The 15,016-nt window shown below is 35.4% G+C and overlaps 1 protein-coding gene across 4 annotated transcripts in view; it reads left to right on the top strand.

Annotated features, from left to right (window-relative positions):
- Positions 1-15,016, top strand: part of SOX6 (SRY-box transcription factor 6) — a 442,494-nt gene that overhangs the window by 308,339 nt on the left and 119,139 nt on the right. For all 4 annotated transcript variants that reach the window (XM_065883041.1, XM_065883044.1, XM_065883043.1 and 1 more), the window contains one exon: positions 1,292-1,412. In XM_065883041.1, the coding sequence (XP_065739113.1) occupies positions 1,292-1,412 (121 nt within the window). The remainder of the gene's footprint in view (positions 1-1,291; positions 1,413-15,016) is intronic.

Here is a 15,016-nt window from a genome sequence, read left to right as displayed (position 1 = left end):
CTTTCCCTAGAGAGAAACTGTTGGTAAATGAAACCTCTTAGACCTACACAGGAACATTTTTGCAATATGTCCCTGGCTGTGGAGGGAACAGGGACAGGACAAGGCAAGTTGGTGCTATTTAAACAGGGTCATCGGCCAGTATATGGAATTTTGCCTAAAGAGAAGATTTAGGAATTTAAATGGGGGAAGAGTTTGGGGTTGGTAGAATTACTGGGAAAGGTTTGTATCTTAAACAGGATACAATGCAGATCTTTTATACTAGTAAGGAGGGCAAAGACCCAGTTTGAACTTAAAGATCATTTCTCTTAGTACGTCCTAGTTTTGATCTTTAAATAACAAAAGTCCTATAGTTTAATTTATAAAATCATGCCCTAAAAGCCAGCACAGAACCTTCCTGTGATGCTATTGGAATCAGGGCAGCATGCATAGAGTAAGGGAGGGAGCTAGGAAATTAAAGTGTGATTTTCACAGACATGATTCTGTCATAGTTCTTATTTTCTTTATATGGAATACAAATGCTGATATAGAGTGAAGATTTTCTGTTTTGCATTCTTGTGCTCTTTGATACATTTATTGAGGTCAAATGAAATTTGATATGGTAGGATTTATTATGAAGTGCTCTCTGAATACAACTCCATAATTACTCAGCTACATGGTAGCGCATAAAGCTGTAAAACTGCTTAGCCAGACAAGCAATTTATGTGTTACATCGAGGTGTGGATGGCAAAGAATATTAGTTTAATTGGGAGCCAAGATGTAGTAGCCTTAAATCTGAAGAGCTGTATGTTTAACATAATGCAGCGAGGCTTTGAAATAAGATACCTAAACTGGGGAGCTGCAGCTTTTGGAATATATAAAAATTAGACATTACTTTCTGACCAAAGATACTAAGTACTATTTTCAAAATAAAGTACAGAATGCAAAGCAGGTGAAAGGGCAAAACCTTTCAACATTGTAAGGTGACAGAAGAAAACATTTCTTCTAGTTCTTTGTTTTAAAAAAAGAAAGAAAATAAAAGGAAAAAAAGTCAAGATGAAAGATAACCAGTAACTATAATTTAGTGGAAGCAGGGATGAGGCAAATTCACAATGAGGTTATGTCCTTGGTGTACCAGTGGAATCTGAAAGGGATTTGGTGAATTTAGCCTGAAGTTTTCTCAGGGAGCAGATTTGGAATGCGGTTAAAAGTGGGTGGCTGTTTGGGTACCAGCACACCACCATGGGTGAAAAACAAATACTCCTTGGCATACATTTGCTCTCTGTCTGATCATAGGCTCTCTTCTGTTTAGCAGGTTCAGGGTCACATGCCTCCGCTCATGATCCCAATTTTTCCACATGACCAGCGGACCCTGGCAGCAGCTGCTGCTGCCCAACAGGGATTCCTCTTCCCCCCTGGAATAACGTACAAACCAGGTAAGTAGAAAGGGATTTCACATTCTTTTGGGAATGCTAAGATCCATATGTTTTTGCTTAGTAATCACAACAAGCACAGAAGCATATGAAGGAACTATGAATAAAAAGATCATAAAAGCTATTTTAAAGTAAAATGAGAATTGTGAAGGGGGCATGTTAATAAACGAATTGGTTGCTAAAAACTTTTACTTTCTCTTCTTCCACTTGAGTTTGTTCTGAATTCACAGATAAAATGCTACTTTCCCTCAGGACTACAGATTTTTGTCAGCTCTCTCTCATACCTTTACTGTGAATAATTGTCTTTGGTTAAAGATACTTTGCTCCTCCTGAGAGCTTTTATACTCTAGGAGAGTGGTCGCATACAGTATAAAATGCTATTATTGTTTACTGTCTGATTTCTCTTGGAAGAAGAGTTAAAACTAGGCTGATTTAATTAGCTTGCTACTAATAGGTAAAATTCTTTTTGATTTTAGTCTAAATAATGAAGCAGTCAGTTGTATTTTCCTATTCATCTTTGAACCGCAAAAACAGGACACATAACCTTGCAGTGAAGTATGTTTTGAGATGATTTAGCAAATGTTATGATTTTTCTTTATTCCTCTGAGTTTACTGGACTCCTGGGGAATTCAATTAGGGGCATAATGGTTTGAAGCTTCTTTCAGAGCATCCTTGTAAACAGGGCTTTAAATGTTTAAAGATATGTTGCCAAAGGAATCCAATGTAAGAAGATAGTCAAGTAAATAAAAAGTCAACCTGAATTTCATTTGTGCATTCTTTGTAACTGACCTCAGCTCAGAAGTAGTGACCTTGTTCTACTCATTAATAATTTCTGTGTCAAGTTCTTTTTAACATATTAACCTGATTATATTAACCACCCAGTCTGAGTGCAACAAATCTGACTGCAGCGGTTTCTTTGTGTATGGGTTTATAAAGTGAACAAAGGTATTTTAATATGCTTAAAGCAATAATAAAGTATAAATCACTTTACTAAAATTCTCTGTAAGGAATGTTACTAAATAGCATAAAAACAAACCTAGTGGGGTTTAACATCTATTTTTTGCCATCAATTACTCTTATGCTTTTGGTAGAAAACCCCCTTCCTTGTGAGGAAAGGAAAGATGTCTGTGTCAAAACCCAAATTATTCAAAGAATAGAGATCTTAAGCGATTGGCTAATTTAAGGACTGACTTTCAAAATTCCTCAGCTATAAAGCAGTCAAAACTAGGAGTAACAACGGTTTTTGGATACCACAGTGAAAGAAAATTGTGTTACTCAAAGTTAAAAGTTGATTTTTCTAGAGCAGAATTTTTAGAGCAAGTTATATTCTGTGAAATTAGTATCCATATTAAGGACAGGATAACATTTGGTCAGAGAATATCTTTCTGTCAGTGCAGTGGTTCACTTCTTCTCTGATCTCTATAAGTAGTTTTGAACTTTCTTCACCTTGACTTCCTTCAGAATGTTGGTGTAAACTAAGTTTACTGGTTTAACCTGAATCTGAGTTGTTATCCCTACACCAGTTTTGGAATCCTTTTAAATGAACTGTATGTGGAAACTATTTAATTTCCATGTTTTTAAATTTAAAATTCTCCATATTTCAAAATCAGGTTATGGGCCTTATTTTCTTCTAGACACAGATATCGACATAATTGACATGTTATGTAACTTTGTTAAGACGATAATACTGTTTTCTTGTTTCCTAACATCTGTATTGCAGTATAATTGCTTTACAATGGTATGTTAGTTTCTGATGTATAACAGTGAGTCAGCTATACATATACATATATCCCCATATCTCCTCCCTCTTGCGTCTCCCTCCCACCTCCCTATCCCACCCCTCTAGGTGGACACAAAACACCGAGCTGATCTCCCTGTGCTATGCGGCTGCTTTCCACTAGCTATCTATTTTACATTTGGTGGTGTATATATATTTCCATGCCACCCTCTCACTTCATCCCAGCTTACCCTTCGCCCTCCCTGTGCCCACAAGTCCATTCTCTACGTCTACGTCTTTATTCCTGTCCTGCCCATAGGTTCTTCAGAACCTTTTTTTTTTTTTTTTAGATTCCATATATATGTGTTAGCATACAGTATTTGTTTTTCTCTTTCAGACTTACTTCACTCTGTATGACAGACTCTAGGTCCATCCAGCTCACTACAAATAACTCAATTTCGTTTCTTTTAAAGGCTGAGTAATATTCCATTGTATATATGTGCCACATCTTCTTTATCCATTCATCTGTCAAGGGACACTTAGGTTGCATCCATGTCCTGGCTATTGTAAATAGAGCTGCAGTGAATATTGTGGTACATGACTCTTTGAATTATGGTTTTGTCGGGGCACATGTCCAGTACTGGGATTGCTGGGTCGTATGGTAGTTCTATTTTTAGTTTGTTAAGAACTTCCATTTTGTTCTGCATAGTGGCTGTATCAGTTTACATTCCCACCAACATTGCAAGAGGGTTCCCTTTTCTCCACACCCTCTCCAGCATTTATTGTTTGTAGATTTTTTTTTTTTTTTTTTTTTTGCGGTACGCAGGCCTCTCACTGTTGTGGCCTCTCCCGTTGCAGAGCACAAGCTCCGGATGTGCAGGCTCAGCGGCCATGGCTCACGGGCCCAGCCGCTCCGTGGCATGTGAGATCCTCCCGGACCGGGGCATGAACCCGTGTTCCCTGCATCAGCAGGCGGACTCTCAACCACTGCGCTGCCAGGGAAGCCCTGTTTGTAGATTTTTTGATGATGGCCATTCTGACTGGTTTGAGGTGATACCTCGTTGTAGTTCTTGATTTGCATTTCTTTGATGATTAGTGATGTTGAGCATCCTTTCATGTGTTTGTTGGCAACGTGTATACCTTCTTTTGAGGAATGTCTATTTAGGTCTTCTGCTCAGTTTTGGATTGGGTTGATATTGAGCTGTGTGAGCTGTTTGTATATTTTGGAGATTAATCCTTTGTCCGTTGCTTCGTTTGCAAATATTTTATCCCATTCTAAGGTTGTCTTTTTGTCTTGTTTATGGCTTCCTTTGCTGTGCAAAAGCTTTTAAGTTTCATTAGGTCCCATTTGTTTAGTTTTGTTTTTATTTCCATTACTCTGTGATTTATGTCATAGAGTATTCTGCCTATGTTTTCCTCTAAGAGATTTATAGTGTCTGGTCTTACATTTAGGTCTTTAATCCATTCTGCGTTTATTTTTGTGTATAGTGTTAGGGAGTGTTCTAATTTCATTCTTTTACATGTAGCTGTCCAGTTATCCCAGCACCACTTATTGAAGAGGCTGTCTTTTCTCCATTGTGTACTCTTGCCTCCTTTTTCAAAGGTAAGCTTACCATATGTGCATGGGTTTATCTCTAGGCTTTCTATCCTGTTCCATTGATCTATATTTCTGTTTTTGTGCCAGTACCATACTGTATTGATTATTGTAGCTTTGTAGTATGGTCTGAAGTCAGGGAGCCTGATTCCTCCAGCTCCGTTTTTCTTTCTCAAGATTGCTTTGGCTATTCGGGGTCTTTTGTGTTTCCATTCAAATTGTGAATTTTTTTGTTCTAGTTCTGTGAAAACTGCCATTGGTAGTTTGTTAGGGATTGCATTGAATCTGTAGATGGCTTTGGGTAGTGTAGTCATTTTCACAATGTTGATTCTTCCAATCCAAGAACATGGTATATCTCTCCATCTGTTTGTATCATCTTTAATTTCTTTCACCAGTGTCTTATAGTTTTCTGCATACAGGTCTTTTGTCTCCTTAGGTAGGTTTCTTCCTAGGTATTTTATTCTTCTTGTTGCAGTGGTAAATGGGAGTGTTTCCTTAATTTCTCTTTCAGAATTTTTATTGTTAGTGTATAGGACTGCAAGAGATTTCTGGGCATTAATTTTGTATCCTGCTACTTTACCAAATTCATTGCTTAGCTCTAGTAGTTTTCTGGTAGCATCTTCAGGATTCTCTATATATAGTATCATGCCATCTGCAAATAGTGACAGTATTACTTCTTTTCTGATTTGGATTCCTTTTATTTCTTTATCTTCTCTTGTTGCTGGGGCTAAAATTTTCATGACTATGTTGAATAATAGTTGTGAAAGTAGGCAACCTTGTCTTGTTCCTGATCTTAGTGAAATGGTTTCAGTTTTTCACCATTGATAATGATGTTGGCTGTGGGTTTGTCATATACGGCCTTTATTATGTTGAGGTAAGTTCCCTCCATGCCTACTTTCAGGAGGGTTTTTATCATAAATGCGTGTTGAATTTTGTCAAAAGCTTTTTCTGCATCTATTGAGATGATCATAAGGTTTTTCTCCTTCAATTTGTTAATATGGTTTATCACATTCATTGATTTGCATATATTGAAGAATCCTTGCATTCCTGGGGTAAACCCCACTTAATCATGGTGTATGATCATTTTATTGTGCTGTTGGATTCTGTTTGCTAATATTTTGTTGAGGATTTTTCCATCCATGTTCATCAGTGATACTGGCCTGTAGTTTCCTTTTTGGTGAGATCTTTGTCTGGTTTTGGTATCAGGGTGATGGTGGTCTTGTAGAATGAGTTTGGGAGTGTTCCTCCCTCTGCTATATTATGGAAGAGTTTGAGAAGGATAGGTGTTAGCTCTTTTCTAAATGTTTGATAGAATTCACCTGTGAAGCCATCTGGTCCTGGGCTTTTGTTTGTTGGAAGATTTTTAATCACAGTCTCAATTTCAGTGCTTGTGATGGGTCTGTTTATATTTTCTATTTCTTCCTGCTTCAGTCTCGGAAGGTTGTGCTTTTCTAAGAATTTGTCCATTTCTTCCAGGTTTTCCATTTTATTGGCATATAGTTGCTTGTAGTAATCTCTCATGATCCTTTGTATTTCTGCAGTGTCAGTTGTTACTTCTCCTTTTTCATTTCTTATTCTGTTGATTTGAGTCTTCTTCCTTTTTTTCTTGATGAGTCTGGCTAATGTTTTATCAACTTTGTTAATCTTCTTAAAGAACCAGCTTTTAGTTTTATTGAGCTTTGCTGTTGTTTCCTTCATTTCTTTTTTATTTATTTCTGATCTGATCTTTATGATTTCTTTCCTTCTGCCAACTTTGGGGTTTTCTTGTTCTTCTTTCTGTAATTGCTTTAGGTGTAAGGTTAGGTTGTTTATTTGAGATGTTTCTTGTTTCTTGAGGTAGGATTGTATTGTTATAAACTTCACTCTTAGAACTGGTTTTTCTGCGTCCCATAACCCTTTTCATTGTCATTTGTTTCCAGGTAATTTTTGATTTCCTCTTTGATTTCTTCAGTGATCTCTTGGTTATTAAGTAGTGCATTGTTTAGCCTCCATATGTTTGTATTTTTTACAGTTTTTTTCCTGTAATTGATATCTAGTCTCATAGTGCTGTGGTTGAAAAAGATACTTAATGATTTCAGTTTTCTTAAATTTATTGAGGCTTGATTTGTGACCCAAGATATGATCTATCCTGGAGAATGTTCCATGAACACTTGAGAAGAGAGTGTATTCTGTTGTTTTTGGATGGAATGTGCTGTAAATATCAATTAAGTACATCTTGTTTAATGTGTCATTTAAAGCTTGTGTTTCCTTATTTATTTTCATCTTGGATGATCTGTCAATTGGTGAAAGTGGGGTGTTAAAGTCCCCTACTATGATTGTGTTACTGTCAATTTCCCCTTTTATGGCTTTTAGCATTTTCCTTATGTACTGAGGTGCTCCTATATTGGGTGCATAAATATTTACAACTGTTTTATCTTCTTCTTGGATTGATCCCTTGATCATTATGTAGTGTCCTTCTTTGTCTCTTGTAATAGTCTCTTTTTAAAGTCTATTTTGTCTGATATGAGAATGGCTACTCCAGCTTTCTTTTGATTTCCATTTGCATGGAATATCTTTTTCCACCCCCTAACTTTCAGTCTGTATGTGTCCCTAGGTCTGAAGTGGGTCTCTTGTAGACAGCATATATATGGGTCTTGTTTTTGTAGCCATTCAGCCAGTCTATGTCTTTTGGTTGGAGCATTTAATCCATTTACATTTAAGGTAATTATCGATATGTATGTTCCTATTACCATGTTCTTAACTGTTTGGGGTTGGTTATTGTAGGTCTTTTCCTTCTCTTGTGCTTCCTGCTTCTCTAGAGAAGTTCCTTTAGCATTTGTTGTAAAGCTGGTTTGGTGGTGCTGAATTCTCTTAGCTTTTCCTTGTCTGTAAAGGTTTTAATTTCTCCGTTGAGTTGAATCTGAATGCGATCCTTGCTGGGTAGAGTAACCTTGGTTGTAGGTTTTTCCCTTTCATCACTTTAAATATGTCCTGCCACTCCCTTCTGGCTTGCAGAGTTTCTGCTGAAAGATCAGCTGGTAACCTTATGGGGATTCCCTTGTATGTTATTTGTTGCTTTTCCCTTGCTGCTTTTAATATTTTTTCTTTGTATTTAATTTTTGATAGTTTGATTAGTATGTGTCTTGGTGTGTTTCTCCTTGGATTTATCCTGTATGGGACTCTCTGTGCTTCCTGGACTTGATTGACTATTTTGTTTCCCATATTAGGGACGTTTCCAACTATGATGTCTTCAAATATTTTCTCAGTCCCTTTTTTTTCTCTTCTTCTTCGGGGACCCCCATAATTCGAATGTTGGTGCATTTAATGTTGTCCCAGAGGTCTCTGAGACTGTCCTCAATTGTTTTCATTTTTTTTTCCTTATTCTTCTCTGTGGTAGTTATTTCCATTATTTTATCTTCCAGGTCACTTATCCGTTCTTCTGCCTCAGCTATTCTACTATTGATTCCTTCTAGGGAATTTTTAATTTCGTTTATTGTGTTGTTCATCATTGTTTGTTTTCTCTTTAATTTCGTTTATTGTGTTGTTCATCATTGTTTGTTTTCTTTAGTTTGTTTTCTCTTTCTCTTCTAGTTCTTTGTTAAACGTCTCTTGTATTTTCTCCATTCTATTTCCAAGATTTTGGATCATCTTTACTTTCATTATTTTGAATTCTTTTTCAGGTCAACTGCCTATTTCCTCTTCATTTGTTTGGTCTGGGGGAATAATACTGTTTTTTATGGGGGAAGATATTGTTATATAGTCAGTGAGTTTGGACCATTTTATAAAATGTCTTCTCACACAGTATCACTGAGATTGCAGTATGTAAGTAAGGGGAATCTAGACATTGAGGCAATATTGTGCAGTAGTGAGTTACCCCCGCTGAACAGCATCTGTGAAGCATAGAGTAGTGTCTTGGGGTAGCAAAGCTGGATTTGATTATGTTGGCTAAAACCTGTTGTTTAGGGCAGGACAGTGGATTTGGACATGTACGATGATTTTTAATCACGAGCAAGCCTGGTAAAAAAGTTATTATCTGGCGACCCCTAAGTTATGTCAGAGAACTGAATTAACGAGAACCCTAAATTCTTAAATACTTTGGCTGATTCAGGTTTTATTGTATATAAAAATTATACTTTAAAAGGATTAAAATTATATGTTCATATGCTACTGGGAGAGACATTCCATACTTAGGAGACAGTGTATGCAATGTTCTTGTCATTCACAGAAACTGGGAAAGGAGAATACTGTTTGAATGGTGTCTGGAAAAGGAAAACTTTTTTGCCCCAAACTGAGCTATAATTTCACTTGTGAGACAATGACTGAAATTTTAGAGGAGTAGTGTTGTCACATATAAAAGCCTTGAAATGGGGGTGTAACTTTATAGTTTGATCCCCTAAGCAAGAAGAAGAATAAGTGCTACATTGGTTTTTAATGAATTACAAAATAAATTGCTCTCTTTTTGCTCTTTTTTCACCTTCCCATAACCTGAAACAATTCCATAGTGTTTGTGCCTTCAACTGATTGACTAATTATCTTCATTTCCAGAAAGCAAGGACCACCTTGGGCTGATTTTTCCTGTTAAAGTTGACTGTTTCTGAATCCATATTAGTACATTCTAAACAAATATATTTAGGGCTATCAACCTTCTCCTCTTCAGATAATTTGACCCATTATTCTGGACATTTCAGGGCCCCCATGGGTACTGAACACCAAGCAAGCTCTCCCACTCCGGTGAGTTGCTGAGGAGGCATGTTGCTGACGGGGATTGTACAGTTTCAGGGGAACATCTATCAAAATAATCTCTGCTGCAATTCTTTTATTGAGCTGTAATCCCTAATTAAACCCCACCTATTTAAAAAAAAAAAAAAACTGGTTCTCTAATTAGAGACATCTTTCTAAAAAGGAACTTATCAGGGCCCAGAACATAAACCAGAGAAGTTTGGTTGCTTTGCTCTTTCACATCATGATGCTGAGAGATATAGCAATCCAGGGTAAGATGAATACAATTGAGTACCTATGACTGAGAAAACTAAAAGATTAAGCCTCTTTCGTAGCTGCCAATGTGTATATCAGAGTGATTGAATTGACTGTAAAATAAAAACACTGGATAGCATCCTTTGTGTGCCAGGGATGTTGCAGCTGACCCATGGACTTCGTGTAGTTGGGATTTTCAAAATGATTGCTGCTGGAGTAGCACCCTTAAAGTTTCCCAGGAGATCCTAGGAGTAGGATGTCTGCCTGCTCATGACTCCTACACTTACTTACTATTTATAATATGATAACAGCTAAAGCTTATTGAATAATTACTTTGTGCCAAACACTGTGTTAAATATTTTACATTATTTTATTTAATTCTTACTTGAACATATCACTTAACCTTGCTGAGCCTCTCATTTTTGTCATCTAAAAAAATATGTCATGAGTTGTCCGCTGCTCAGCATGGGTGTGAAGATTAAATTTGTTAAAATGTATGAAAGTTATTTGAAAATTCTAAAACGCTATGTTTGGGGATAAAGTCTGACCATGAAACTAAGTAAATTTAGCTACATTAAACTGCATTCTTATCCATTAGAAATGTGGTCCCAAAACCGAGCTTTAGACTGAGATATATTGTCTCTGCCTGATGACCAAAAGCAATTTTACTAGTATACCTGCTGTTTCTTTAAGAAAAAAATTGTGGTAAAATATACATAAAATAATATTTATTATTTTAACCATTTTTCAATGTACAACTCAGTGATATTAATACATTTGCAGTTTTTTGTAACCATTACCATTATCTATACCACAAACTTTCAATCATCTCCAACAAAAACTCTGTGGCCATTAAACAATAACTCTCCCTATCCTCCTACCCTGAATCCCTAGTAACCTCTATTTCACTATTTTTCTATATGAATTTGCCTATTCTAGGTACTTCATATAAATGGAATCATACAATATTTGTCCCTCTGCATCTGGCTTATTTCACTAAGCATAATGTTTTCAAGGTCCATCCATATTGTAGTATGTATCAAAAGTCCATTCTTTTTTATGGCTGAATAATATCCCATTGTATATATATGTCTACGTCTATATATTTGTTTGTTTATCCGTTCATCTGTTGATGGATATTTCTGTTGTTTCCACATTTTGGCTATTGTGAATAATGCTGCTGTGAACATTGGTATACAAATACCTGTTTGTGTCCCTGCTTGCAGTTCTTTTAGATACACACGTAGGAATGGAATTGTTGTATCATGTGGTAGTTCTATGTTTAGCCCTTTGAGATACCATCAAACTGATTTCTATACGGGCTGCACCTTTTACATTCCCACCAGTAATGCAAGAGTGTTGCAATTTCTTTATATCCTAACCAATACTTGTTATTTTCCATTTTTAAAAAAAAATTATAGCCATCCTAGTAGATGCGAAGTGGTATCTCACTGTGGTTTTGTTTTTCATTTCCCTGATGATTAATGATTTTGAGCATCTTTTCACGTGCCTATTGGAAATTTGTATATCTTCCTTGGAAATGTCTAAGTACATTGCCTATTTTTGAATTGGGTTGTTTGTTTTGTCTTTATTGAGTTTCAGGAGTTCTTATATATTCTAGATATTAATCCTGTATCAAATATATGATTTGCAAGTTTTTTTTCTCATTTTGTAGGTCGTCTTTTCACTTACTCGATAGTATTCTTTGATGCACAAAATTGTTTAATTTTGATGAAGTCTGATTTATCTATTTTTTCTTTTGTTGTCTGTGCTTTTGCTGTCATATCCATGAAATCATTGCCAAATCCAAAGATTTACTCCTATGTTTTCTTCTAAGAGTTTTATAGTTTTAGTACTTAAGTTTAGGTCTTTGATCCATTCCAGTTAATTTTTATATATGGTATAAATTAAGGGTCCAACTTCATTCTTTTGCATGTGGATATCAGTTTTTCCAGCACCATTTGTTGAAAAGATGTCTTTTCCCCAATGAATGGTCTTGGTACCCTTGTAAAAAATCAATTAACTATATGTAAGGGTTTATTTCTGGGCTCTCTATTCTGTTTCATTAGTCTATATATCTGTTCTTATGCCAGTATCATACTGTTTTAATTACTCTAACTTTGTAGTAAATTTTGAAATCAGAAAGTATGAGTCTTCCAACTTTATTTGTCTTTTTCAAAATTGTTTGGGCTATTGGGGCCCCATGCAATTCCATATAAATTTGAGGATTGGCTTCCATTTCTGTAAAAAAAGATGGTTGGAATTTTGGTAGAGATTTCACTGAATCTGTAGATTGCTTTGTTGATCTTAACAATGTGAAGTCTTCCTGTCTATGAACATGGATGCCTTTCTATTTATTTAGATCTTTAAAATTTTCTTTCAGAAATGTTTTATAGTTTTTCAGTGTACAAGTCTTTGCCTCTTTAGTTAAGTTTATTCCTAAGTATTTGATTCTTTTAGATGCTATTGTAAGTAGAATTGCTTTCTTAACTTCCTTTTGGATTGTTCATTGCTAGTATATAGAAACACAGTTGATTTTTGTGTGTTAATCTTCTACCCTGAAACTGCTGAATTTATTTATTAGCTCTTGTAGCTTTCTTATGAATTCTTTGGAATCTTCTACATATAGGACCACTTCATATGCAAATAGACATAGTTTTACCTATTTTTACCTGTTTACCTAGTTTTACCTGTTTGCCTCTTTCTTTCTCCCTTCCTCCCTTCCTTCCTTATCCCCTCCCTCCCTCCTTCCCTCCCTTCCTCCCTCTCTCTCTTCTTTCTTTCTTTCTTTCTTTCTATTACTAACTAAAACTTCTAGGACAGTGTTGTATAGCAACAGTAAAAGTGGGTATACTTGTCCCCGATCTTAGTAGAAAAGCTTTCAGTCTTTTACCACTGAGTGTGATGTTAGCTGTGGGTTTTTCATAAATACCCTTTATCATGTTGATGGACTTTCCCTCTATTCCTAGTTTTTTCTGAGAATTTTTATCATGAAAAGATGTTGGATTTTGTCAAATGCCTTTTCTGCATCAATTGAGATGATCATGTGGGGTTTTCCCCCATTGTTCTATTAATGTTATGTATTGCATTGATTTTTTATTTTTAATGTTGAACCACCCTTGCATTCCTGGGATAAATCCTACTTTGTCATGGTGAATAATCCTTTTGATATGCTGTTGGATTCAATATGCTAATATTTTGTTGAGGATTTTAATATTCATACAGAATATTGGTCTATAATTTTCTTTTCCTGTGATGTCTTTATCTGGCTTTGTTATCAAGTTTACACTGACCTCATTACCTCAGAGTTAGGAAGTGTTTCCTCTTCAATATTTTTGAAGATTTTGTAAGGATTAGTGTTAATTTTTATTAAATATTCAGTAGACTTTATTGGTGAAGCCAAAAATTCAGTCCAGGAATTTTCTTTATTGGGAGGTTTTTGATTACTGATTCAATCTCTTGGTATGGGTTTGTTTATATTATCTATTTCTCCTTGAGACAGTTTACATAATTTGTATATTTCAAGGAATTTGTCCATTTCTTCTAGATTGTCTAATTTGCTGATGTACAGTTGCTCCCTAATACTTCTTTTTAATTCCTTTGTTTCAGTTAGCATTTATTGAGCACCATTTATTTGCTGATATCTATATATATAAATGTATATGTATACATGTATATGAATATACATATATATTCTCATTTAATTTTTATAACAACTCTAAGATATAAGTGGCATTATCTATATTTTGTTAAAAGAAAAAAAGAAACTAAAAGTCAAAGAAGTAAATTAACTCTTTCCAAACTTTCACATCTAGAAATTAGTGGAGGTAGAATTCAGACTGAAATTCTGAATATTTGACATTTTATACTCTTGCAGGCATGATCTAAGTGTGTAAGATATGAAGAAAAGTCTAGCTTTTGTGAGTGTGTGTGTATAGAAAATGTGATTTATATGTATGGGATTATCTAGATGACATCTTGTGAAGCTAGCCATTTCTAGCTCTTCTTGACTATTTAAAACAGAGGCATGTACCACTATTGCTGGAATACTTTATTAATTAAATCCATCTACTTGAAATCAAAGCATTTCTGAGGTTCTTCAGGTTAGTACTCCCCTTTTTAAATAAGAGTGGTGAGGTCCAAGAAGGAACTATATATGCTCACCTGTATAAACTAACCTAGTTTTATGGTGATTGAGATTATTTTAACTGTGCCCTTCTTCATATATGGAGGCTATATCATTGGTGAGTTACTAAGTCATGAACTTTAAGTTGTTATTTTAAGTTAATTTCTTGTAATGGGGATACATGTATATCATTTTGTCCATACTCACTTATTTAATTGCTATTGTGACAAATCCCATGATTTTCATATGATTAGCCAAGAGTTTGGATGCATCTATGAAATAAGTAAAGAAATTAAGATTGATCCTTGATTCTTAGCTTCTTTAAAGGTATGAAAAACAATGCAGATGCTCTTAGAAAAAGTCTTGAGATCAAGACTCTTCTCAACATTGGTCTATTCTTTGATGAATAGAGGAGAAGTTTAGCAGGAGAAATAAGAGCATGGTGATCTCAGCAATATATACTATGATCCATGGCAATTTTTTTCTCCAATTGTTCTCAGAACAAATTAAAGATTTTGTTTTCTTTTTAAGATTCTAAATGTGTCACTCACTGCCTACTAACTTCTGCTGCAGTGTGCTGTCTCACAAAGATAAATTCAGATTGATTATGGAATTCCCTCAGAATACAGAGAAGTTATAATATTTTGCTATTCTGAATACATGCATCCAGGCAAGATGCAATGTGGCATGTCCAAGTCTATACTGTTGGCTGTAATTGAAATATTTCCATATTGTAGCAAAAATGATAATAGCTCATAAAAGTGGGGTGTATCTATGAGTTATCTGGCAACTCAAATAACTTACCATCATCCTGTGATACGACCAGACAATGATCTGTGAGATGAGGGATGTGTAGTATATCTTTCTTCTGTTTTGGAGGGTGGAAAATAAGGTATGAGACTTTGAGCCAGTAACTGAAGAATCTGAGTCCTGTCTCCTAGTTTAACGTATTTTTCTTCTCTACTCCTCCCAAACTCTCTAAATAGGTTAATATCTGAAGTTAGTATCTCAGAAGACTGCAACCATCCCAGTCCCTCGTCTTTCTGAGGAATCAAAGTAAATGGACAGAATTTTACCCATGGGATTTTTGACTTTTTAATAAAAGTGAAGTTTGTATCCGAATTACACAAACTAGGAGTATTCTAGCAGGAGGTAGTCTGAGTCTAATGGGTCCTAGGTTCATGATACAAGCTCCTCCTTTTCCTGTGTTTAAGTCT

The sequence above is a fragment of the Phocoena phocoena genome, chromosome 8 (assembly GCF_963924675.1).
Source record: "Phocoena phocoena chromosome 8, mPhoPho1.1, whole genome shotgun sequence".
In the NCBI taxonomy this organism is placed as follows: Eukaryota; Metazoa; Chordata; class Mammalia; order Artiodactyla; family Phocoenidae; genus Phocoena; species Phocoena phocoena.
This window is presented reverse-complemented; position numbering and strand designations above follow the sequence as displayed.